This window comes from Rhamphochromis sp. 'chilingali' (genome assembly GCF_963969265.1).
Source record: "Rhamphochromis sp. 'chilingali' genome assembly, chromosome: 20".
Classification (NCBI taxonomy): Eukaryota; Metazoa; Chordata; class Actinopteri; order Cichliformes; family Cichlidae; genus Rhamphochromis; species Rhamphochromis sp. 'chilingali'.
Genome location: NC_137947.1, coordinates 5,476,388 through 5,503,431, shown reverse-complemented (window position 1 = coordinate 5,503,431; position 27,044 = coordinate 5,476,388). Strand labels below are relative to the sequence as shown.

General features: G+C 41.8%; 2 protein-coding genes across 2 annotated transcripts in view; one reads left to right on the top strand and one right to left on the bottom strand.

The window, feature by feature from the left end:
• The window catches only part of LOC308387827 (uncharacterized protein), a 32,630-nt gene extending 20,182 nt beyond the window's left edge, over positions 1–12,448 (bottom strand). The window contains exons 1-4 of the mRNA XM_080868119.1: positions 12,359–12,448; positions 5,593–5,648; positions 3,426–5,504; positions 2,635–2,757 (exon numbers count right to left, since the gene is read on the bottom strand). Coding sequence (XP_080724245.1) covers positions 2,635–2,757; positions 3,426–5,504; positions 5,593–5,648; positions 12,359–12,363 — 2,263 coding nt within the window. The 5' untranslated portion in view covers positions 12,364–12,448. The remainder of the gene's footprint in view (positions 1–2,634; positions 2,758–3,425; positions 5,505–5,592; positions 5,649–12,358) is intronic.
• Positions 12,449–24,717: 12,269 nt separating this feature from the next.
• Positions 24,718–26,065, top strand: LOC308388770 (tumor-associated calcium signal transducer 2-like; the record flags this gene model as incomplete). Its single annotated transcript, XM_080869664.1, has 6 exons — positions 24,718–24,865; positions 24,961–25,222; positions 25,312–25,377; positions 25,469–25,532; positions 25,624–25,722; positions 25,811–26,065. Exons 1-6 carry the CDS (start codon positions 24,778–24,780, stop codon positions 26,063–26,065), a joined length of 834 nt encoding a protein of 277 aa, XP_080725790.1. The 5' UTR covers positions 24,718–24,777.
• Positions 26,066–27,044: the final 979 nt, after the last annotated feature.

Below are 27,044 nucleotides of genomic sequence, written 5' to 3'. Positions count from 1 at the left end.
ACGTTCAGCTAGCAGCCTAATCTACATTGTGTTAGATAAACATATTTAACCACCTCAGTGGTAATATAAGGAAGCACTTTGAATCCACAACCATCGACTGAAAACGTGTAAATAAAGGTAAGGTTTTCTTATTTCTTTGTTTTTTGTTTTCGTTTTGTTTTCTCATTTTGCAGGAATGTTAGCTTAATCAGTAAGGCAACGCAGGTATACTAACAAACGCCTTTTTAATTACACGATATATTTTAATGAAGTTACATGAATTAATTTCAAGGCTTAGCATTATTTGCAGGCTGTTTTTGAAGTGATTGTGACAGCTTCAAATAGAATTTCCAAATTTAGCTTGCCAGCAGGTCTAATAGATGCTTGTAGCACAGTGAAAACCTTTTGTTTAGATAATGCATAATTTGACCAAAAGAAAGTTTTGAGAACGTAAAATAAGAAAATATTCACATTTCAAACACAAACATCAGTGTATAATTATTAAGGTGATTAACTAAGACATAGCCAACCCGTCATAGTTATCCTTCTGCATAATGTGCTGTTTCTCAGACAGGAGCAGGTATGAGACCCTGGTAGGTTAATACAGGACGATTCCCCACGACATGGATGGAGTGACGCACACTCGTTCAAGTCTGCACATCCTTCTTTTCCATGACCGTTGTCATTGGTGGGTTTCCAGCCCTGATTGCACGAGCATTTAAAACCTCCTACATTGTTGATACATGTGGCAGCAGAGTGACAATTCCCATTCATGGCATTGCATTCATTAATATCCACACACAATGGCCCCAAACTCATAAACCCTGGCATACATATACAAACAAATGAGCCTGGGGTGTTGTGACAGTGAGCAAGAGGGTGGCATGGTTTACTCAAGGCAGCGCATTCATCCACGTCTCTGCACCAGGAGCCGTTTCCATTGAAACCTGTTGGGCAGTGGCATGAAAAAGATCCAGGTGTGTTCAAGCAATGTGCCACTGGGTGACAAGGTGAATCCTTGCATTCATCGGTGTCAACACATGCCAGCTTCTCTTCATGATATCCCAATGGGCAAGAGCAGCTGTATGATCCAGGCAGGTTTTTGCAAACTTGGTCAAAGCGGCAGGCGTTGGTGTCTTTGCATTCATTTATATCCTCACAGCCTGAGCTAATGGCTTTGTACCCCGGAGAGCACCGACAGAGGAAGGACCCTATGGTGTTGTTACAAAATGAGTGCTCTGGACACTGGCTGTTTTCTGGTTCCTGACACTCATCCACGTCCTGGCACTCAGTACCATTCAGTTTGAACCCTTCATTACAGGGGCAGTCGTAAGACCCGTGGATGTTGACGCATGTGGAATGGGGCTGGCACACTGAAGAGTTTGAGCACTCATCCACATCTACACATTCCGTATTGTTACTCCAGAATCCTTCGACACATTCACAGAAATATGAGCCAATAGCATTGACACATGTTCCATTGGTGCAAAGCTCCCCTAGTTCTTTGTTACTACATTCATCAATGTCCACGCACAAGTTATCGACACTGGAAAATCCTCTGTCACAAGGACACAGGTAACTACCATTGGTGTTGATACACCTGCTATGTTCCGGACAGGTAATGTTATCTAGGCATTCATTGATCTCCTCGCAGACAGTGCTATTTCCTCGGTAACCTTCCCAGCATTTACAAAAAGAAGATCCAATTGTGTTTAAGCAGTTGGAAAATTTAGGACACAGAGTAAGGCCAAGTGAGCACTCGTCTATGTCCACACACAGAGTGCCATTCCTTGTAAAACCAGGGTCACAGGTACATTTGTAGCTCCCTTCTAGATTAGTACAGGTACTGTTGTCAGGGCAAGGGAAGTCACCCATCGCACATTCATCTATATCCAGACAGTGCGTCCCGTTGTCTTGAAAACCACTCCAACATGTGCAGATGAAGGAACCATTTGTGTTGAAACAGTTGGAGAAGGCAGGACAGATTTGATGCTGTAGTTTGCCACATTCATCCACATCCCAGCAGTCAGTTCCTGTTCCTTCATAACCATCTGCACACTGACAGTAGAAGGAACCCTCATGTGGAAGGCACTTGGCGAGTGGGTGGCAGTTGGCACTAGCGTTCAGGCAGGTTGTTTCATTCACACATGTTCCCTTGTTGTACTCCCGTCCCAAGATACATGAACAGGTGTACGATCCGGGAATGTTGCTACACGTCATGTTCTTGCTACAGGCTGTGACCAGCTGACATTCATCCACATCATCACACACAAAGCCATCACCCTGGTATCCATGCTTGCACTGGCAGCGGTAGGATCCGTTGGTGTTGAGGCATAAAGCTAAGGCGCTGCAGTTGTGTGGCAGGGTACTATTCTCCTGGCATTCGTTCACATCCTGACAGTCAAAGCCATTTCCCTCCATGCCAAGTGGGCAGACACAGGAGAATGATCCAGGTGTGTTAGTGCAGCTGGCAGCTGGGTGGCATCCTTCGTTTTGGCCTTGGCACTCATCGAAGTCTATAATTTATCCAAAATGGGACAGTGTCAGCGAAACAGCTCCGAATGGTGCTAAAAAAAAAGCTCAAAGAAAGTCCACTGATTGGTGCAAAAGAACCAATTTTTCCAATTGAAGGTTAAATGAGGATTTATTACTTACCAGAGCAGTTTTTTCCATCACCCATAAAACCGCTGAGACAGAAACAGGAATGGCTGCCCACTGTGTTGACACACTTAGCAAATTCACTGCAATCCTGTTGACCTGTCTCACATTCGTTCACATCTACAAAGGTAACAGGAAATGAGGTGTAAGGTAGGGTAGAAAAAAAAGGAAAATAATATAGATTAAAAAAATGTTATATGCAAACTTTAATCTAGAAGTGAGATAAAATACATATAAGTTTAACCTCCTAAGACACAAACTCTTCCATGGCATGCATTTTTAATTTCTCTTTGCTATTTGGGCTGATTGGGACCTGATGAATGTAAAAACAAAGAATTATGTGATTTTTTTTTAACCTGATTTTTGTTTCTGAGAAAAATTCGATCCGCATATAAGGATGTTCGCTTTAAATTCAGATAGAAGAGTGGCGGTATAACGTCCTTGTAAGTGTATATCAGGCCCTTGTAGAGCAAAATTTTGTATTTTAGTCTAGACAACCCAAAATGTGATGTCCACATTGGACGCCAGGTCTTAGGAGGTTAAAACAAATATTAGGAAATGAATACTATAAATGAAGTAACTCATTATTCTGGATCCAGGAAGAGCGGGTGGTTTGTTAATCAGTATTAAGCCTGGTTTCTTAAACAGTTTGAATAAAAAGCCCAATCAAACCGTATATGAGAGATACGCATTTATATTATTGAGAATTTTGTTTTGTTAACTTTATAATAAAGTGTTAAACATGCCTTGACAGAGTAATTGTGAGACATATGAAAAGTTTGTTTTACCGACACACTGAGTTCCATTGAGAGTGTAGCCCTGTTTGCAGGTGCAGGAAAATGATCCTGGGATATTTTTACACTCCATTTCATTTTGAGGACAAACATTTTCCCTCTGGCACTCGTCTATGTCGGAGCAAGTCAGTCCATTGCCCGTGTAGCCCAGGTCACAAACGCACTGGTATCCAGTTGGTGAACGGTGGCACAGGCCGCGACTGTCGCACGCAGGGTCACACAGTGGGCTGGGTGGCACACAAGTGTTATTAAAGGCCACTGTACCATTCAAACATGAGCAGACGTGAGAACCGGCCGAGTTGATACATGTTGAGAAAGCGGGGCAGGTTGTATTAGAGATGGAGCATTCGTCCACGTCCTGACAGAAGAAGCCATCGCCCCTGAAACCCTCCTGACAAGTGCATAAGAAGTTCCCTATTAGGTTAGTGCAGTTTGCTCGTGCGTGGCATATATCCTTCTGAGAACACTCGTCTGCATCCACGCACTGAGTGCCGTTTGCTACAAAGCCACTCTTGCAGGTGCAGGTGTATGAGCCTTGCGTGTTGATACACGTGGCATGGACATGACATGGGTTGTCTTTACACTCATCAATATCGATGCAATTCATGTTGCTACCAGGGCGGTAGTACCCAACCCGGCATGGACACTGGTACGCCCCGTCGGTGTTATTGCACTCTTCATTCACGCCACAGGGATTCTTCAATTCCTTGCACTCATTTATATCCTGGCAAAGAGTACGGTTAATCAAGACGTAGCCAGGCTGACACAGGCATGAAAAGGATCCCTGATTGTTGACACACGTAGCTTTGTTTCTGCAACCTCCGTTATCCACCAAACACTCATTTATATCCCTGCATTGCTGTATCCCATCTCCAGAATAACCCACCTGACAAGTACAGTTGTAGGAGCCTGGAAGGTTAATGCACAGAGCACTGGTGTGGCACTGCTTAGCCTGCGAGCATTCATCCACATCCTCACAGGTAAAACCGTTCCCCCTGTATCCCTCCAAGCACTGACAAGAGAAGGACCCAGGTGAATTCGTGCAGGTTGCGTAGGGGCTGCAGCGGCCGGGCACGCACTCATCCACGTCAATGCACTGGGAGTTATTAAAGATAAAGCCGCGGCCACAGTCACAGTAGTACGAGCCACCAGTGTTCACACAGGTAGTGGTAGAAGGACAGATGTTAGTTCTTTCACACTCATTTATGTCGTTACACTGTCTTCCGTTTCCAAGAAAACCAACTGGACAAGAGCACTCATAACTGCCCATCCTGTTGATGCACACCGCCCTGGGGTCACATGCATTGTTTCCATTGCATTCGTTTATGTCTACGCATGTCAGCCCATTCCCAGCAAAGCCACTTTTGCAAGTACACGTGTATGACCCTAAGCTGTTTTCACAATCTGCAAAACGGCTGCAGGTGCTAGCGGCACATTCATCGATGTCCACACAATTCCTTCCAATATTTTCAAAGCCAGGGCTGCATACGCAACTGTAGGATCCAGGCAGGTTTCTACAACCTCTGTAGCCACGTCCAGAAGCACACACATTTGGAGTCTCTGAGCATTCATCTACATCCAGACATAGGTACTTTCCATTGCCCTTATAACCAGGATTACAGGCACAGACGTGAGACCCTGGGGTGTTGGTGCAGGTGGCGTTCCAATGGCAAATATTCGGTGTTGTGCATTCATTAATATCAGTACACTGAAAGCCGTTACCACTAAAGCCACTTTTACACTGGCATTTTCGTCCTCCCTCAAAGTTAGTACAGAGGGCATATTCATGGCAACCCCCGTTGTCTCTTTGACACTCATCTACGTCCTCGCAGGTTGTACCATCTCCAGTGTATCCACTGCGGCAGACACAGTTATAGCTGCCTAAGGTATTGGTGCAGTCTGCCTGTTTGTGGCAGTTGTTCAAGCCACTGCCACATTCGTCGATGTCGCTGCACGTCAGACCATCGCCCTGGTAGCCCATTCTACACGCACAGGTAAAGGTGTTACTGATCCTTATACAGTCAGCGTTGGGGTTACATTTGCTGCCTGCTCCCTCACAGTCCCTCAGATCAACTGAAAAGACATAAAGACAAGAAATGAGCTTGAAAGAAGATGCACCTGATCATGTGTCACCTGAAAGTATTATGCAGAAGTCTGACACCTGCACCGCAGTAATCCAGCACTGCAAATAGACTGAACAGCCACAGAAGTGAAAACCTGTGAAGGCAAAGAAAAAAAAATTATGGGAACATAACTATTTAAAGTAGCATATGCAACAATATACTTTTTCTAGAAACATTCTGTACTCTTCTTGGACAATGGATAAACAAGAAGAGTACATACAAAGGTATACAAAGGTAAGGAGAGAGGAATTTCATCCAACTTGGACATTTTATAGCTCTCTAAGTACAGATAAACACCCATGTTATACCCAAGTGGCCTCAGTTTCTACCTTATGTAGAGTGAGGTGAAATGTCATCCAGGTTTGTTTGTCAAGCTTTGGTGTGTAACTAGGCTTTTGTAACCAGAGAGCATGTGTTACCTTTTTTACTCTACTTACAGGCCTACTTTCATCACTCATCATCATTGTTACGGTCAATTTAACACAAATAAACCTATGGGGTTATCTTGACTCACCATCTAAGTAGGACTGTCGTTTGCAATAAGAAAAAACATGTTTTTGTTGAGTTCCTAAAAATATACTATGGCTACATCATACCATGAAATTAGATCTCCTATAGTTAATGCATTCACTTAATAAAAGAAATGTCAAAGTAATCGTAACACTTTCTAAGACATAGCATGCCTAAATATTCCAACCTGGTTTTACCATAAATGAAGACATTGAGTTTTATATTTAAAGCAAATATTTCATTTCACCTAAAAATAAACGCCCCAAACCCGATTAAAGGTCTTTGTGTGATTAATTTGTCTTTTGTCTCACAATGAGAAATCGATTTTGTGGACTTGTAAGATCTGGCAGTTATTTGGCGTCTGAAAAAATGTCATGTGCTGCACAAACTGGCTGATGGTATTAAAGATCAAAAAGCAAAAATCATTTCTGTTGATGACGTTATAATTTTCGGCATTATGATGACAAAATTTTCAGTTTTTTGTTGACTTCAGAGAAGTAATAAGAAATTAAGGTAATTACAATGCTCTGCTCTGATAATCCTGATTTACAAAATGAAAAAAGTGAAGCACTTTTGTTATTTATTCATTTGTTTTTTGGTTTTGTTTTAGGTTCTTTTTTAATTTACCTGACCTGTTCATCCTCTTTGTGTTGTAAACTGAAAGAAACACAGTTCGCCATTCCACTGCCATATTTTCTACTTCCTTTGCATGATTAAAGGTTAAAAGTAATTACAGCTGACAGCTATAGGATTTTTAATGGATTTTGGATACCAGTATTTGGGGATTTAAAAGTACTATATTCCAATATATGAGACAACTTTTTAAAATTTATTTGGACACACAAAATTAGAACCGTTTTTTATAACCTTTGTTATATGTTTTCTTTTAAACTACTCACTTGCACTTATCACCGATTGCTCAGCAGCTGGGTAGTTGTATTTGTGGCATTTCAAACACTGGTATTAACACCACGGAATATTGATTTTACATATTAAAGGAAGTCAAGTAAAGGAAGTCTGCTGTTTTTTTGTTTTGTTGTAATGCATGTTACTGTGTAACACTATGTAACATGCATTACATAGTAAAATAAATATTCCTGTGTCTTTATGTCTTGAGCATTTGAAAATGCTGTATTAATGTGAGTGGAGAGGACAACCTCATTACAGGCTAAATACCAGGAACTCTCCTTAAGTCGCATTAAAACTGGGCGAGGCTGCTGAATGAGAGTTCAAATGTCTCCATTATTCAAAAAAAGGTGATCAAGACTGTGCAACCCTCATAAAATAGTTAAAATGTGTTTTTCTCATCTCTTCTTTACTTTAAAACCATTTTTTAACTTTGATAAATTGCAACGCCGATAAAATGGCAAATAGCTAACAATGGCAGGCAATATTGTCAGCCGGTATTATTTGCTGATTGGTTGAGGTCTAAAAAACCTCCTTAATTACTGGGACTTGGTGCAGATCATATTACTTCCAGGCTGGACTACTGTAATTCATTATTATCAGGAAGTCCTAAAAACTCCCTGAAAAGCCTTCAGTTTATCCAAAATGCTGCAGCAAGAGTCCTGACAGGGACTAGAGAGAGAGAGCAGATTTCTCCTGTTTTGGCTTCCCTTCATTGGCTTCCTGTTAAATCCAGAATTCAATTCAAAATCCTGCTCCTCACATACAAGGTCTTAAACAATCAGGCCCCATCTTATCTTAATGACCTCATAGTACCATATCACCCTATTAGAGCACTTCGCTCTTGCTCTGCAGGCCTACTTGTTGTTCCTAGAGTATTTAAAAGTCGAATGGGAGGCAGAGCCTTCAGTTTTCAGGCCCCTCTTCTGTGGAACCTGTCATGGGTCTGAGTCTGTGACCCAGGGATCATGTGTTATTTTTGAGTTGAATGAATATTATGAGTTTTATTCGTCTTTCTTAATTATTTATGGTTGTGGTGCGATCTGCTCCTGGTTCCTCATTTCCCTGTGTGCTGTTATGTCAGCTTTGCTGCCCCACCAGGCCTGCAGAGTCCCTGCCTTGGAGCCAGCCACACCTGTGACAATCACTCACCTGTTGCTGATCTGCCTAATCAAGGAGCTCTACTCAGCGCAGGATTATTAATCTAGAAATACAGTTAGTGCTCAGCTTGTATAATCGTGTTTTCAGTTACTCTCTTGTTGGAATGGTTAATGTGTTTTGTCTGTCGGTGGATGGGACGGCACTCATCGTGGCATCTCTTGTTTCCAGGGTGATTACGCAAACGTGTGGAGGGAGCAGCACACTGTTGAACACAGCACTGAGGAGGACGAAACAGTACCACGCATCACGGAGAGGAATCACAGCACGGGGAATTGGGAGAGCACACACTGTGGATTGTTGGCACTGTTTTCTCTGTAAATAAACACACTTTCTCCATTCTAAAAGTCCAGCGTTTGGCTTCTTTTTCAGCCAACCTTGACAGAACCAGCTTCCAGTTTGGATTCGGGAGACAGACGCTATCTCTACTTTTAAGATTAGGCTTAAAACTTTCCTTTTTGCTAAAGCATATAGTTAGGGCTGGACCAGCTGACCCTGAATCCTCCCTTAGTTATGCTGCAATAGACGTAGGCTGCTGGGGAATTCCCATGATGCACTGAATTTTTCCCTTTCAGTCACCTTTCTCTCTCAACATGTGTTAATAGACCTCTCTGCATTGAATCACACTTGTTATTAATCGCTGTCTCTCTTCCACAGCATGTCTTTATCCTGTCTTCCTTCTCTCACCCCAACCGGTCGCAGCAGATGGCCCCGCCCCTCCCTGAGCCTGGTTCTGCTGGAGGTTTCTTCCTGTTAAAAGGGAGTTTTTTCTTCCCACTGTCACCAAAGTGCTTGCTCATAGGGGGTCATATGATTGTTGGGTTTTCTCTGTATCTATTATTATAGGGTCTACTGTACAATATAAAACGCCTTGAGGCGACTGTTGTTGTGATTTTACGCTATATAAATAAAACTGAATTGAATTGGATTGAATTGGAGGTATCTCCTATCACTGATAGTATGCAAATCAAAAAATGGAGAAAGTATTAGAGTGTTTTAAACACACTAATTTCTGTTTTTTCAGCTCACATAAATTGGTTGTGAATACTGTTAGGTTTTGTATTGTTGATTGTCATTTATGCTTAGAAATATTTAACCATATATGCTTAGAGTTTTATAATTAGTTGTAGATTGGTAGAGGTTTGATCCTTGATAGTCTGCAAACTTTGTGTGCATTAGAGAGCACTCTGGGAGCATGGGAAGTGGTCGTACCTTCTCTTATTGTCTTATGGTAGGATAAACGTAGCTATATCTGTTTTAGTCTAAGTGCCTTTTGTTTAGATGAACTGTTGGACTTCCAGACCAGCAGGTTTAGGGAAGTCTTTATTGGGTCACACTCTGACCCCCCCCCCCACACACACACACACACACACACACACACACACTCAGTATTCTTTGTTCACATGTATACCTATGTAAGATGTTATGTGTTAATGACCCTATGCATATTCATGTAACCACAATAAAAGGAGTGCTATGGGGAACCTGGCTGAGAGTCTGACGGAGGTCAAGTGGTGCAACGACACTTGGCTCCAGGCAGGTCTCCCTCATGCATGAGTAACACGAAGAACTTTGCCTACTTGGTGTTCAGTGCTTTTGCTGTGTTTTTAAATTGTCTCGTTCCAGCGGTGGGCCTGTGCTAGACAGACCCAACATTAATTGGTCCTTCGATGCCGGATCCCTAGAATTGACATCCACCGAGGGGAAAAAGAGACACGCCGAAAGACGTCAGCCAGGACGTATAGAAGTTCCTGTAGTAAAGTCCCGAGACGTGAGAATTTGTCATCGGGCCGGTGGATTAGCTGTCTGTTTTTTCTCCTCGCTGGATGGTGATTGACGGGATTCGAGATTAATGCAAGAACAGCACCAAGTAAGTACTGTACAAAGAAGAGCGCTGTAGCTGCGCGGGTTCACGCGGACCTGAGCCGTGCGGTTAATCGCAGGCTTATAAAGGAAAGAGAGCAACGCCTATGCCGTGCGGTTTCACGCAGGCAGGTGCAGCTCAGTGACTGCGCGGGTACACGCGAGTCCAGGAGCTCAACGGCCGTGCGGGTTCACGCAGGCTGGGGAAAGTTATAGGCCTGTTTGTGTTGTTTGTGTACGTCTGTGTCAGTTGTTAAAAGTAATCTGCATTAAGCTTAGGGTTGCTCAAATTCAGTACAATGACATATGAGGTGAAGTGATATAGGTAAATATTTTAACTAAGGATGTGCATAGAGGCACTTGACCTGTTTGAAAGACTGTCGTCTTATTATGAGCCGTTGTTGAGATATAGAGCACACCTGCGAAAACAACTAATATGCTGAACCCTGTATGAAGCGGCTGAAAACTACTTGATGGAGAAGCTGAATTGAATATGAAAGTGCAGGTCTTTGCCACTGTGGGCAAAGCACGCAACCACTGTGTGAGGTTGCGTTGTGGTCTCTTCTGAGCTGATTAGCAAGCTACACATTATCAGATCGAGAGCTGGCTGAGAACTCATCAAAGAGAGGGAAACAGAACTATGATAACTGTGATAACTGGAGTGTGCAGCGTTTCCGTGAGCAGTTTTTCTGCATCTTGACTCGTGTATAGAGTGTTCATAACATCAGCAGTGTTCAATGCTTTTGCTGTGTTTTTAAATTGTCTTGTTTCAGCAGTGGGCCTGTGCTAGACAGACCCAACAAATACACTTGCTCAGGTTTTCAGTATTTTAAACTTTGACCTTTTTAATATGAACACCTATCACAGGAAACATAAGTATTGGCTCCTTTTACATATGTAACTATAGTTGATAAATTAAACTCAGAGTTTCAACTGTGAGTTAGTTTTGAGGTGAGGGCTTTAGTTTAAAATCTTCTTGGCATAATGTCATGTAGTTTTCCCGCCACCAAAGCATTTTTATGGGAAATGACTCAGAGTACAGCTGAGCTAAATTATGAGAATAATACCAACAATCCCGTTTCTTCTGCTCAGATTACCATCTAAATGTTAAGACTGTCTCCAGGGCATGCAACACTATTGTCTGTGTCTCAGGAGAAGGTTCTGGATGGACAGTCAGTACTGAGGCTGACTCCAGTTGCATCAATATGGGCACGCCTAGTGTAAATCATATTAATCTTGTTTAAGGGGGAGTCCTGCTTTAACAAATGACAAATAAGAAGTCCGTTGCCACGAACGCTCTCAGTCTTGCTAAAACTTTATGTCCTCTGATTTTTTTTAATTGGTCTGCTCTTCCGTACTCTACACTTTCTGTGAGTAAAAAGGTTTATTTAAAAAAAAATACCAGTCTCATGTCAAGCTGTACTTGATTAGCTTAGCACAGCACAAAGACTCTAAACATGGAAACAGATATTCCCTACACAGCCCAAAGTAAAAGAGACAGGCTTGTGAACATATTATATCTTCTTTGTTTAGCTGCAAAAAGAAAAAGGAAAAAAGACCAAAATAAGTGGCAGCCTTCTAAGAAATAGTGCAACATATAAGCCTCTGTGAAAGCCAGAGGTGGAAAAAATGCATACAGAAAGTAAAGATATTTAAGCTGAAGTGTTGGAAGTAAAAGTAAAATTACCTAAAGATAAATACTCAAGGAAAGTACAGTAATGTAGAATTTGTACTTCCCACCTCTATAAAAAACCACATTGTATTTTTCAAACTTTATTTGCTCCCAGATTGTAAAAATGATGCAAAATATATTTATGAATTTAATTCATTCAAAAGCAGGTTTTGTAAAAGGTTATAGAGCGACCCTTCTCACCCCTCCTGGTATTTAACAACTACCTGTAGCTTTAGCTGGTTTGTATAACTAATGTGCCGATTACAGGGGATTACTGGAGTCCACGGGGGGGAAAAACATTTTCTGAGCAGCATTTCTTTATTGTGTAGAAGAAAAAGTCTTGAAATTGCACTTTTGTTTTATATTAAAGGGGATTAAATGCATTTTGCTGGTTCGGCCCACTTAAGATTAAAGTGGGCTGGATGTGGACCTCGACGCAAAATGACTTTGACAGCAGGTCACAGTTAACGTGCACTTGTATTTGCCAATGTCACAAACTGATCCATGTAACGAGGCACTATCAGTCCAGTGAAGCTTTCGTGCTTTATTTATATTCAAGCTGACATTATTTTTCAATAAAAAACGCAATAACGATTATTTTACGTTACCTTTACACGTGAGGCTGGGTGACTCTAAGTCACGACAAAAAAAGAATGAAATAAGAGCAGAATAAAGTAGTGGAGCTCCTTCCTCACCTCATATTTCTGAGTCCGCTGGTCCTGTTTAAGTCTGAAATGGGGTAGAGAGTGTGGGCTTGCCACCTCCAGATCCTTCTCTTTCTCTGCTCTTTCCTCACAAGGTAAAACTTTATTTCTCGAGCAGCTTCTGTCGCTTTCTTCTCCTCCAACTCTACCTGGATTTCTCCACCCCTCTGGGTACAATAGCCCATCGCATCATACTGTCCACTGCCTTGACATCTTAAACCTCTGGGAAGGGGAACACCCATGTTGCCCTGATGTATCAGTTCACACACAATAAGTGGAACAGACCCAGAGGCCCTGGATTGTCCTCTCTATTGCAGACAAAAGATGGCAAAATTATTTCTATTCACCTGTTCAGCACAGGTGAAAGAGATCTGAAGCCTTCTAGTGACATCTTAGAGGTTTGATTGTGTTGCTCAGAAAAAATCAATTTAAATATTTTCTTATTTACATATTTTTAAATTCTGGATCCTGGAATTCTTACATCAAAACAAGGAAAAGATGAGGAAAAGACAGTTGAGCTAGTCCCCGAATCAGAGTTTGCAAGCCTGGATTTTTTGCTGTTACGCTCTTCTTCATCTACATCTTCTTTTCTGGACCTTTTCGTGGATCCACCAGGCAGCGGTTCTTCTTCTGTTACCTGCTGATTGATGTCCTCATCAGCAATATTACCAACGTGAGGACAGCCCTCGCTATCAGTGTCACAAGCAGAGATGAAGTCAGAGTCATCATCAGAAAACTCCTCGCTCCATCTGATTCTTTTGTTTGGTTCCACATCTTCTTCATCCATCTCTCTAGACCTCCTCCTGGATACAGCTGGCTGAGGATCCTCTTCTGGGATGTACTGGTGAACATCCACACAGTCTTCAAATGCCTCATCAGAATCATCACTTTCAATGCCAACAACAACAACAGCATTATGATCATCATGCAGTTCATTGTGGTCAACATTGGCATTATTGTCTCTCACATTAATATTGAGAATGTTTACATTGTTCTCAATGATATTGTCAAAGTCAGTGTCAAAGTCCTCATCATATCGTGCCTCCATTTAATCTAATAGCTCATTCAGCCTCCAAAAAATGATATCATAGAGATCAAGATAAAGATTGTTCAGTAAGTCCCAGAGTCCACCAATAGGCTCATAAGCTGGTTCCTGATCTCCACTTGGAAACATTTCTGGGTTAACCTGTCGGCCTGCAAGATCATTTTATCTTTTAATTAGCATTCATAAATATCTCCTGAAAATATCTGCTGTCTCAGTGACATCATCAACTCTGCAGGTGATAAACCAGTAGTGGCATGCGGTGTGATGCGATAACTGAACAGAAATTGGGACAGTCTGGTTTGCAAGGTATCACCTTTTACTTTCTTCATCCCCTCCTGGGACTGGACCGCCCTCTCAGCCAACCCACTGGAAGAAGGATGGAAAGGTGCTGACCTCACATGGTCAATGCCATTCTGCTTCATGAATGACTCAATCTCAGCACTTGTGAAACATGTTCCATTGTCTGAAACTAACATTTTAGGTGGTCCAAACACACCGAAACTCTGTCGCAGTTTCTCTATAGTCACCTGTGATGTAGAGGATTTCACAGGGTAAATGTCCATCCACTTGGAAGGAGCATCCACTATGATTAGAAATATCTCCCCGAGGAAAGGCCCTGCATAGTCCACATGGATCCTGGACAATGGTGACTCCGGCCATTCGCAAGGGTGTAATGGTGCCGTAGGTGGAGACTTGTGGTGTTTCTGACACTCCTCACATGCCTGCACTTCCATTTCAACGTTCTCATCCATCCCAGGCCACCATACATAAGACCTTGCCAAACCTTTCATCTTCGACATGCCTGTATGAGTCTGGTGCAGGAGTTTCAATATTTTGTCTCTGTCTTTGGTGGGAATAATTAGTCGGGCTCAGCAGAGCACGCAATCATCCCTCACACTCAGTTCCAGCTTTCTCTGTCGATATGGCTTGAAACAGGCCCCGGTCTGAACAAGCCAGCCTTTTAAGGTGTACTCACGAACTTGCAACAATAAGACATCCTTAGCTGTCCAACGTTTGATCTGTGCAATGTCAACTAATGTGTCATCCAGTAGATTCATCATCAAAACCTGCTCAGCCATCTCTTCAGGCACTGAGTCTGGTACAGCGGTACCTTATCTCTATGAAAGTCATAGAGAGGTGTTCTTTAGTTGTTCCTAGTTCAGGTTTTGTTTTGGTTTTTCCCTCGTTTTTGTTGTGTACACCGTCTGCAATAAAGCTCGCTCGCATCACAGCCAGTGCCAACGTTTTGGGTCCTCATTCTTACAACACCACACGACTGCTGCCGCAGGGTGATAGCAGGTATTTTTTCAGCCCTAATTTCAGTCTGCACTTGAATTTGCAGCAAAGGTCAGTTCATGACAAAGGGACAGTGTTTTGAAACGTGGCAGTTAGTTCTAGCACCAGTGACATGGTGGCGCCATCAATTAAACATCCTGTTCACGTCACAGAATGACACAGTAATAAATCCTTGGATGATAAAACAGCCACAGATACTGCGCAGGCTCATTAACTCTGTCCACTGTTGAGAAAACTGGGACAGTTTTATGGCCTTTCACTAAGATTTAAGTGTCTGGTCCCTTTTAACTGCATAATTGGTTACCCTGGTTACATGTAGCAGTGATAGACTCTGCACTGCTATCAGTGTCTGTATGTGTAACAAACTCAGCATCTATTCTGCATCGTCTAGGCAGGTGCATTTTTTTTCTTAAAGAAATCTTAATGTAATGTTTTTCCATTGCAAATATTAATCACAGTTAAATTAAGGGGGCTGGCAGTAAAAACTAAGCTGAGCTGTGATGTCATCAAGTACAGCTCAGTTCCTATTGTAGAACGATACGGACTTGGTTCTTCATCTCACCTGTGCTTTGGTTCCTGTCCAAAACAGGTTTGACCAGGACGCACATGTGCAGAGAAAAGTAACCTTGTTGGGTGCGTGGACGGAATTTTTCATTCGGTCTTTGACTCTGCAGGAGACAGATGCATAGGAAGCGGACAGACGAAAACTTTCTCCTTCACGTTTGATTATGACAATGTGGATGTTTGCTGTTCTGGCCGCTCTCGCAGTAGCAGCCTCGGATCAGAGCTGTAAGCAGTTTAAATTTGATACAAACTTTATTCTGCTGAAAAGAAATGCACATTTAATGGAAATTTTCACCCAAAAAAAAACACATTTCAAAGTAAAGACATAGATATATTATGATTATATGCGATGTAGTTTTGCTTTTTACTTGACCAAATATTGTAATTAGCCGCCAGAGTTGAACCAAAAAGCTGTTTTTAATGTTATGCTAGCTAGTTTTGTTGGTGGGTGGCGGTTTAGAAGGTTTGTACCGCTCTGTTGGGACTAGCAGCCGAAAGATTCATCCTTATATGTTGAGCTTGAAGAGTTTTCTTCTTCTTCGGCCATGTTCTCTTAATAATACACTCACTTGGTTGATTACTTTGCCCGTTTCTTTTATTGTTAGCAACACAGGAAGGGAATGCAATACATCATTGCAGCAGTTCGCGCCAACTGAACACACACACGGAACAGGAAGAGGAAATGAAAAAAACAATCACCAAAGTAGAGCAGGGCGATATGGCCAAAAATATTTATCACGATATATATTTGAAAATTTGCGATAATGATATAACCGACGATATAATTGATGCGAGACAAAATACAACTCCACAACATTACTAGCGCAAAAAGACAACCTTCCATTTATTTTCACTTAAACAAGAAGCTGGTTTTTATGTACATTAAAGCTTTATAAAAATGTAACAGTGCAAATGCAAATTCCTTGCTGAAAGTTTAACCAAAAGGCATTTCCAGTAGAAATGGGCTGACATATCCTGAGCATAACCATGTATAATATCCACTGAAGTTAAAAAGAGGTGCTTTGCAACATTAAACTGCAGTGTGCAGTATGCATTTTTCGGACCGTAAGGTGCACGGGATTATAAGGCACATTAAGCGAAACAAAGCAGTCAGATAAATCAAACTTTATTAAACTCATTCTTCTTGCTTCCTCCACTTCTGTACCATTGTTTCATTAATGTTGAATTCTCTGGCAGCTGCTCTATTCCCATGTTGTTGCAGTATATTAATGACTAACCTCGTATTGTGGATGGATTATCTCAGTTGTTCTCCTGACTGAAGTTTGGTCCGTTTACAGCATCCTGCCATGCGATTGCATTTGTCTCTAACCATGAGGAACCTTCACGTTAACTTTTATAAGTGGAAAAGTGTTAGTGTTCGTCCTCCAGCTTCACTGTTTATGTTATGCTAACATAGCTGTGTCGCTAGCGATCACGTAGCACATCATTATATACCAGCTAGCCCAACTTCAGTAACCCTACAAACGTCACTGCTGTTTAGTTTCCTGTCTTCATTTATGTTGGAAGTGATAGCAGAGCTGTACGTTTGATTTTTTTCAGAAATCTCTCAGTCAGAACATGCTATATCATGCTTAGGTAACTAGCGAAACTAGCGAGCTAACTTCCGCTAGCTTCCTGCGAACTTCTAACTCCGTTAAATGTAATAACTTTTGTTTTCATGGATGCCTGGAAGTTAAACTTTATAGTTACACCTGGTAAAGCAGCAATGCTGATCGTTTTATTAAAGATGAAAGAATTTAGACAGTTTTTAACTCTAAGTGACGCTGCAGTGTTGTTTGACCTGAAGAATACGGAGTTTAGGACCCAGATTACTCCCAGATTTAAGAGCATCTTAGTCCGACAAATATGACAATAACAACGGCCGCTTGCATGTTCTGCAAAAAAAAATGTGCTTTGTCGTGTATCTGACGGACAAACACCAAACCAGTTCCACATCACGGAAGTTGCACCATTTTTACAAACCAATTCTGGTTCATCTGTTTCACTCAACAATCGGCCATGTGCGTATGAAAACAAAGGCACTGCGCATGCGCGTTTTACTCCCATTCTATCGCGATATTTCATTTTCCTATCGTTGCCTAACATTATACCGGTATTACTGTGAACGGTATAATATGGCCCAGCCCTACACCAAAGTAAAATCTCTTTCAAAATAAAATGACAATCAGAAAACGACAATCAGAAAAACGTCTCTCCCAACATAAAATAAATCAATATATTTACTCATGAGAACACAAATCTAACACCCCCCCCCCCCCCCCTTGTTCTCATGCTATCAACCCATAGCATCTTATGCATTTCCAAAGAACCATTTTTGAAACTTTCTGAGTCTCACTCTTGTGACTGGTTTTGTTAGTATGTCTGCAGTCATTTCTTCTGATGGACAGTATTCAATGCAGATTTTCCCTTCATTTACCGCCTCGCGAATGAAGTGATATTTCACATCAATGTGTTTGGACCTCTGTCTCTTCACAGGGTTTTTACTCAAAGCAATGGCCCCTTGGTTGTCCCCAAACAGTTTCGTACATGTGTATCTTTTCTTGTCCATGCCGTTTAACAGTTGGGTTAAATACATGCTCTCCTGAGTAGTGGTTGCAAGACCAATGTATTCAGCTTCACATGTTGAGAGTGCCACTGTAGGCTGTTTCTTTGTTTTCCAAAATATTACTGGTCCCTCTTTAGTAAGTGCAAAACAGTAGCCTGTTTTACAGAGGATGCCCAGTCTGAGTCACTGTTTTTCTTAAAGATCAGTTCAAAGTCATTTGTACCTTTCAGATACCTGAGGACTTGTTTTGCCGTTACTAGGTCCTCTCTCATGGGTTGAGCTAGTGTTTGAGATAGTCTGCTAACAACCCAGTTTATATCTGGTCTCGTACACGTCATGGCATATATCAAGCTGCCCACTATTTCTCTGTACTCTCTTGAGTTAACAGTCTCATTTCCATCATTTTCTCCACACGTGGTAGTATCCGTTTTTAGTTCGCACGGTGTGGATCTGGGTTTGCATTCAGATGTCATGTTTGCTGTTGGTGCAAATGTCTCTTGGTAGTCTATCCCTTGTGTCTGGTTGTAACCTTTTGCTACAAACCTGGCTTTGAATATTTGTCCTTGTTCGTTTTCTTTGAGGGAGTAGACCCATTTTCCTCCAATGGTATTTCTACCGGTAGGTAAAGTAGTCAGTTCGAATGTGTCATTCTCTTTCAGAGGGTTGATTTCTTCTGTCATTGCCTGTTTCCTCCTTGGTGCTTCTGGTGATTTCAGCTCCTCTTTATAGGTTTGGGGGATTCCACAGGTTGCTCTGTAACAGTAATCAACACTCACAGAGGTTACATTTGTTAAATCTTTGCAGTTAGATGTGTAATCCTCTAGATATTTGGGAGGTTTCCTTTCTCTGTTAGGATAGCGCTCAGTTTGTTTTTGCTCATCATCCTCATGTCTTTCTATGTCAGGGTTTGGTTCGTTTGTGGTGGTTTCCTCATCTCTAGGGGGTCTGTTCTCTGTTGCATTTTCGTTTTGTTGTCCTGTACTTTCTTTTGAGGGTACTACATACTCATAAGTCTGAATTTCTGAGTCATATTCATCAGTCTGTGTTTGTTGTTCAACAGTGTTCTTCTTGATAAATCTCACAAGCCTGTGTTTTGACACTTTTCCTGTGCGAGGGTTATAGACCAGGTATGCTGGGCTATTTTTACTATAACCCACAAATATTCCTTTTTCACATCTGGGATCAAGTTTCTTGTGGTTATGTATGTATGCGTAACAGTCTGATCCAAATATCCACAGTTTTGAGAGATCTGGTCTTTTCCCTGTTAACATTTGATATGGTGTACTTTTAGTCCTGTTACTGTAGCAGCTGTTGCGGGTGTGAGCTGCATTTTGAATGGCGTAAGGCCATTATTCTTTTGGCAGCTCTTTTTCTAGTAAGAGACACCTCCCCATTTCAAAGAGAGTTCTCCATTGCTTCTCAGCTGTGCCATTTTGATGAGGAGAATATGGTGCAGATGTTTCATGCTTTATGCCTTTTTCCCTTAAAAGAGACTGAAAGGAACTGCTTGTGAACTCTGTGCCATTGTCCGATCTAATGCACTTAACACTGCCGTATGGTGCACAGTCGGCTAGAAACTTTGCTGTGGCCTCTGTCGTGTCACTTTTCTGTTTTAGGAAGTAAACTGACACTGCCCCTGAAAAATCATCGGTAAATACTATAGCGTATTTATGACCACTTTGGCCACTTGGTTCAATAGGGCCGGCTAGGTCAGTGTGTACCAACTGTAATGGTTCACTCGCTTTTGGGTCACTTTGTCTGTTTCTGTTGTTAGTGAATTTCCCTTCTGTGCACACATTACAATCTAGCATCCCACTGCCTGTGATTTTCATGCCATCTACAACATCGGGTAGTTTTAACACATCGCTAACATTACAATGTCCTAAAATTTCGTGCCATGTTTTTACATCACAAGCCAGATTAACAGTATCACAGGACATTATGTCATTGAGTGATGTTTCAATGTTTACCATTTTCAAATAGTAGAGTCTGTTGTATTCTTCGATGGGGAAGACTGTCCCATCTTTGTTCACTAGTTCGTTCTGTCCCTTCTTGAAGACCACCTGTGCTCCATAGGTTGTAGCTGCCTTCACTGAAAATATGCTCTGAGGGTAGGATGGGATGAACAGAGCATCTCTTAGTGTGATGGTAGTACAGTGTCCTTGTGTGTCTTGTAGAGAGACGTTCGCGTCTCCCCTCTTGAGTGCGACGTTGTTTGTCCTGGATCCATCAGCGAGCTCCATGTAGTGTTCCCCAGGATCAAAGGTCTCGTCGAACTTTATGAACTTATTCTTCTCCGTAATGATGTGTGAAGTCGCACCACAGTCCACCATTAGTCCTTCTCTCATTATGTCAGTAGTCAGAGGTCTTTGACTGACTTTAAATACAAAAGTCTGCTCTTCTTTCTTGCCCTCTAGTTTTACTACAGTTAGTTTTGCGTCATCTCTGTACTTGGTTTTTCTTCTACATGTCTCATCACTGTGTGTCGAGCTTCTATGGTAGTTACACCACTTAGGTGTTCCCTTTTGGCGACAATCTTTTACAAAATGTCCTTTGTTTCCGCATCCATGACAGGTGATTGATGTTAAATCAACCTTCATCACACTATCTACTTTTACTTTGTTGTCAAATTTTTCTGTTTCCTCGTAACTTCGTAGGTTGCTTTTGAACTGTGTGAATGTTAAATCTTCACTGCTTTGAGTTGTGTGGATAGCAAATGGCTTGTAAGTTTCAGGAAGCCCCTTTAAGATCATGGCGATAATAAGTCCATCACTGATGACTTCTTTTGCATTTCTTAGAGAGGTCACTGCTTTTTCAGCTCGGATAATATAATCTGTCACTGTCTCATCTGGTTTCTTCTGTAAAGACGTCAGCTCTGTGTACAGTGCGATGATTCTGGGCTTGCCTTTACTATCGTAGTGGTCACGTAGTATTTTTAAAGCTTTTCTTCCGTCGTCAGTCGCATCTCTCATTACCAGTGACAGACTTTTGTCATCGAGAAACTGTATCAGTTCAGCGTAGCATTCAGCATTCTTCTCTGCATCTGGGTTAGTGACTGATAATATAGTGTCCTTTAGGCCAATGATCCGCATGTGGCCGAGAAACTTCGCCTCCCAAAGTTCGTAACTGTTTTCGTCTCCGTTGAACACTAACCTCTGCCATCTTCCTCCTGTTGTGTCACGCCTGGGCCCATAACCTGTTGAGCTTGAAGAGTTTTCTTCTTCTTCGGCCATGTTCTCTTAATAATACACTCACTTGGTTGATTACTTTGCCCGTTTCTTTTATTGTTAGCAACACAGGAAGGGAATGCGATACATCATTGCAGCAGTTCGCGCCAACTGAACACACACACGGAACAGGAAGAGGAAATGAAAAAAACAATCACCAAAGTAAAATCTCTTTCAAAATAAAATGACAATCAGAAAAACGTCTCTCCCAACATAAAATAAATCAATATATTTACTCATGAGAACACAAATCTAACATTATATAATACTGAAAGTTGTTTTTTTTTTTTAATTTAAACATCTTTAAGTCACAGTATAGTAATGTGGTTACATATACAGACGCTCGCATGATTGTGGTTGATGTGAAGAAGGTGAAAGGAGATCGCACTTATGACCTGTCCAGAATGGCCTACTACATGGAGAAAGACATATGTACAACCTTTTTGTGTGTGTGCACGTTTTGTATAATGGACCCACTGGCTAACTCCGTCAATTCACGTGACTTTCTGCAGGTGAAGATGCTGCCACTGTTTACTGACCAGAGCAGACGCTTTACTCCTTCTGTGGATGGGCAGAACCTGATGATGGAGAAGATCATCATTTACTACGTGGATGAGGAGCCCCCGACTGTTCATGCATCTCGTCCTCCTTGTCCAATTTTTTTTTAATTTTTAAAGGAAATTTTAAAAATGCTTTTTTAAAGTAATCCCTTACCATCTAAATGTTAACACTCTTGAAATTTCACTTCTTTTTATATTAAAGGGGATTAAAGGCATGGTTAAACATTTTTATACTGAGACAAAGGGGAGTTTCTCTGGTTCGGCCCACTTAAGATTAAAGTGGGCTGGATGTGGACCTCGATGCAAAACGACTTTGACAGCAGGTCACAGTTAACGTACACTTGTATTTGCCAAAGTATGTCACAAACTGACACATGTAACACTCCAGTGAAGCTTTCATATATTCAAGCTGACATTAATTTTTAATAAAAATATCAGTGCATTAGTAAAACGCAATAACGATTATTTTACGTGAGGCTGGGTGACTCTAAGTCATGACAGTGCCTTGCCCCCAACAAAAGAATAAAATAAAAGCAGAATAAAGTCGATCCTTCCTCACCTCATATTTCTGAGTCCTCTGGTCCTGTTTAAGCCTTTGAGTTTATCGATTTTGGTACAGAGTAGAAAAGGCTTGTGGATATTCTGGGGTTGCTGTAACTCAGGAGGAAAGTCTCTTAGTGAAGATCAGATAAAATCTGATTTCGAATGTTTATGGTTTGTGTTAATGTGCGTTCCTACTAGAAAATAAAATAACCATTCTCTCTCTTATTTTTAAAGGAAGTGTGCATGCATCCAGCCAAGTTTTTAAGTACATGTGTTCAACTGCTTTCTAATAAAAATATCTAATCAGCCAATCACATGGCAGGAACTCAGTGCAGTATGTAGACATGGTCAAGACAAGCTGTCATGTTCTGTTTTAGACTTCATCTGGGTGAGATTATATTCTGAGTGGTTTATGTTTGTTTTCTTGAAGTTTTCTGTTCTCGTTTGATCATTGATCAGAAGTTTGATCACGAGTTTCTGTTACGGTGTGGGTCTCGGGTTCTTAGTCATTCTTTCATTATGTTTAGAGTGTGTCTCTTGTTTCCTCTTTTATTCTGATAGACTGTGTTCAGCGTATTTAGTTTTGCTTCCTCCCTGTCTTGTCAGCTCTGATTAGTCCCAGTTGTGTAACCACCTGTTCCAGTCCCCTCGTTATCCTGCCTGTGTATTTAAGTCTTCAGTCTCCCTGCTTGTTGTCACATCCTCCACGTTAGCTGTGTGTTGTAGTTCCATGGTCTCAAGTCTCTGCAGTTGTTAGTTCTAATTTGTCTTTATTTTGTTTCCTTCATCTGCTTTGTTTTTAGTTCATTTTAAAGTTTGTGTCTCAGAGTCCTGCATTTGTTCCAACCCTTGCTTGCCGCACAGCTCACCATGACACGAGCTGCTGGAGTTCAAGCCAAGCATCAGAATGGGAAAGAAAGGTTTAATTTAATTGATTTGGGACCTTGCATAGTTGTTAATGCCAGGCAGGTGAGTATTCTGGAAACGGTTGATCTACTGGGATTTTGATACACAAACATCTTTTGGGTGGACAGAAAATGGTCTAAGAGAAAACACTGATGTCAGAGGAGAATGGCCACACTGCTTTAACATGACACAAAGGCAACAGTAACGCAATTAACCACTCGTTACAAACACGTTATGCAGAAGAGTGTCTCTGAATTCATGTTAAATGAATTGCAAATGGGCTGCACCGGGTGCTACTGCTGTTAGCAAACAACAGTAAACTGAGGTTACAGTTTGCATGTGCTCACCACAATAATGTGGTTTGATGAGTTTCGATTTTGTTGCAACATCTAGATGGTACGATCCAAATATGGCATGAACAACATGAAAGCCCCTTTCCGTCTTAATGGTTCAGGCTACCAGTAGTGGTGTAATGGTGTGAGGGAAATCTTCTTGGTATCAAAGAACAGAAAGCCGAGGTTATAGTTTACATAAGATCACTAAAATGTTCTGGTCTGATTAGTCTTGAGTTCTGCTGCTGTAGTGTCAGACTTCCTTGTAAACAACCATGAATCTGTTCTGCCTTTTATCAGTGGTTCAGACAGCTGCTGCTGGTTCAACATGTATTTTTCCTTGATGTTACCTTGTCACAGTTTAGGCTCCTTAGTACCAACTGAAATTTTCAGGGTGAGATTCACATCTCAATAAAAAACAGAATTATCTTTCAGTTAACACTACTGATTTACATCCTGGAAGAACTTCCATACTGGAAGAAAGAGCGAAAGAGATCATATGTAAAAGGGAATTTTTGAAAAAGTGCTTATAAACGTTATAAATGATCTTTTTTTTTCTTAAAGAAATCTTTTACTTCGTGTTATGTTTTTCATACCAGTTGTACTTTCCATTGCAAATATTAATCACAGTTAAATTAAGGGGGGATGGCATTAAAAACTAAGCTAAGCTGTGATGTCATCAAGTACACTTCCGTTCATACTGTAGAACCACCGCGCTGCGTTCTCCTGAAGACTTTCGTTTGAACGAACTTACGCCCACCGGAGCCTCGACTGAATTCTTCGTTCGGACTCTGCAGGAGACGGACGCATAGGAAGCGGACAAACGAAGACTTCTTTCTTCGCCTTTGATCATGAAAGTGTGGGTTTTTGCTGTTCTGGCCGCTCTCGCGGTCGGAGCCTCAGCTCAGAGCTGTAAGTAGTTTAAATTTGATACAAACTTGATTCTAAAAAGAAGCCACAGCTCAGTTTGAGTAGATTTAATGGAAATTTTCACAAAAACGAACAACCCCCCCCAACGCATTTTAAAAGTTCAGAGCACCTTTATTTAAGACATAGATAAATTATCTTTCTATGAGATGTAGTTTTGCTTGTTTTATTTGATCAAATATTGTAATTGGCCACCAGAGTTGAACCAAAAAGCTGTTTTTAATGTTACACTAGCTAGTTTTGTTGGTGGTGGGGAAGGTTTCTTCCTCTGTGTTGGGACTAGCACCCAAAAGATTCATTCTTATATTCTTATTCATTCTTATATAATACTAACTATACTGTACAGTCACAGTATAGTAATGTGGTTATGTATTTGAGTTCCTGTTAATAACCTGCTAGTGTGGTGGTGTTTTTTCCTCTTTAGGTCCAACAACATGTGCCACTATGAAGTGGGCTATGTGCGACGGACCCCCATGTTCATGTACTCTTCTGGTTGGTAATGGTACAAAACAGCCCTTAGACTGCACAGCATGTAAGTTTAGAAGTGGTAAAGGGGCTCCTTCCTGTTTCATGTCCTCTGTTTGACACTCCAGCCTGCTCATGGTGTGCACTTTGTTCCCCCCTCAGTGATCCCCAAGTGCTTCTTGATGAAAGCTGAAATGTACAGAGCTAGAAAGGCCCTGGGCACTCGCAGTATTGGAAGAAAGCAACATGAGACCGCCATTGTGGACAACGATGGCATCTATGACCCTGAATGTGAGAATGACGGCAAATTCAAGGCCAAGCAGTGCAACAACACAGATGTGTGCTGGTGCGTCAACAGCGCTGGAGTCCGTCGAACTGACAAGGGAGACCAGACCCTCCAGTGTGAGAAGCTGGTGGAGACCTAGTAAGTGATTTCACTATAGTGAAGGATTGCTGTGAGGATGAATAGTTCAAGTATTCAACATTTCTTTATTTTATTTTTCCCTCTTCCAGCTGGGTCCGTCTTCAGCTGACACACAAGGAGGGGCCCACCAACGTGAATAAAGACAATTTGAAGACGTAAGTCCACTTCAGCCCTTATTAAAAGTTAAGAAACATGCTGAGGCTGACATTTCCAGATCTCACCATCCTAATGTCTTTTTTAAAACAGTGCTATTGCGACTAAACTTAAAAAGCGTTACCAACTTGACCGCAGCCTGGTGAAGGAGATTCAGGTGAGTGACAGTCCAACAAAAAACTGTTTGTAATTTAGAACAAAGCAAAAAGCACCACTGCCATGCTAACTAACATCCTGTCATTCTACAGTATGACCCAGACGCTCGCATGATTGTGGTTGATGTGACTAAGCCAAAAGGAGAGCGCATCAGTGACCTGTCCAGAATGGCCTACTACATGGAGAAAGACGTATGTACAACCTGTGTGTTTGTGTGTGTGCACGTTTTGTATAATGGACCCACTGGCTAACTTCATCATTTCATGTGACTTTCTGCAGGTGAAGGTGCTGCCACTGTTTACTGAGCAGAGGACCTTTACTGCTTCTGTGGATGGGCAGACTCTGATGATGGAGAAGATAATCGTGTACTATGTGGACGAGGAGCCCCCGACCATGACCATGAAGCACCTGACAGGCGGGATCATCGCCGTCATCGTGGTGGTGGTGCTGGCTGTGATTGCTGGCCTGCTGGCTGTGATTGCTGTGGTGAGCGCATCTGCATGTCAGAAGTGTCGTTTAAAGAACAAATGTTAAAACAAAAGGCCATAATTTAGTTTCTTCTCTGTGTTTGTAGTTCTTTGTCCAGAAGCGACAGAGGAAGTACAAAAAAACTCAGGTGAGATAAACGACCTGCTGTCTGTAAATTTATCTTTTGAGAAAAAAGGGTCATTATATAAACTTTTTTGGTGTGTCTGCTCTTTCCTCCAATTCAGCAAAGAGAGATGGAGCAAATGTAAAGCAGAGAGAGTGTGAAGAGTCGACGCATACGCGTACCTGACAGGCAGGATCATTGCTGTCATCGTGGTGGTAGCGATTGCTGTGATTGCTGTGGCGAGTGTATTTGTAGAGCAGGCACGTGCAGAGGGGGGGCTAGAGGGGCTTGAGCACCCGCCCCTTTCCTGATGAGTGCCCAAAGTGCCCTTTTGTTGAGGCAACTTTTAAATTTTTTTTATTTATTTATTTATTTATTTTTATGTGTGTGTGCGTGCGGAGTCCTGTCTGTGCCCCTCAACAATAATATTTAACTATTAATCATAGTTTTGCTAAATAAAAGGATCTGGCTTGCATCAGTCACATGATCACATTTAACCAATGATCGCCCTCGACGGCAGAACGCGCTGGTTACGAGCCGGGAACGAGCTCACAAAGAGCACGCGCATTTTTAGCGGTCCGGAGCTGTAGGAGAAACACAAGTTAACTCAGAGACACAGACTGATGCGACAAAACCAGTAAGTAGGTGTACAGCGTACACTGTAGTGTGTAGCACCCAGGAGTATTAGCTTATTACGTACACGTCGGTAAGTTGTCTTGTTGCAACTGACGAACTGAAACAAACGAGCGTGCTGTGTGTGCAACAGCGCAACAAACATTACCTGTCCTTTTATTAACTGCACAGGTAGTGCTGGTCATAGCTGCTGGCTACCTGTGCAAGGCTGTCATGGGTCTGTAGCTCTGTCACCGTTTTAGGGAACATATTTAGTTTTAAAGTAAGTTTCCGGGCTTTCTGGAGGGA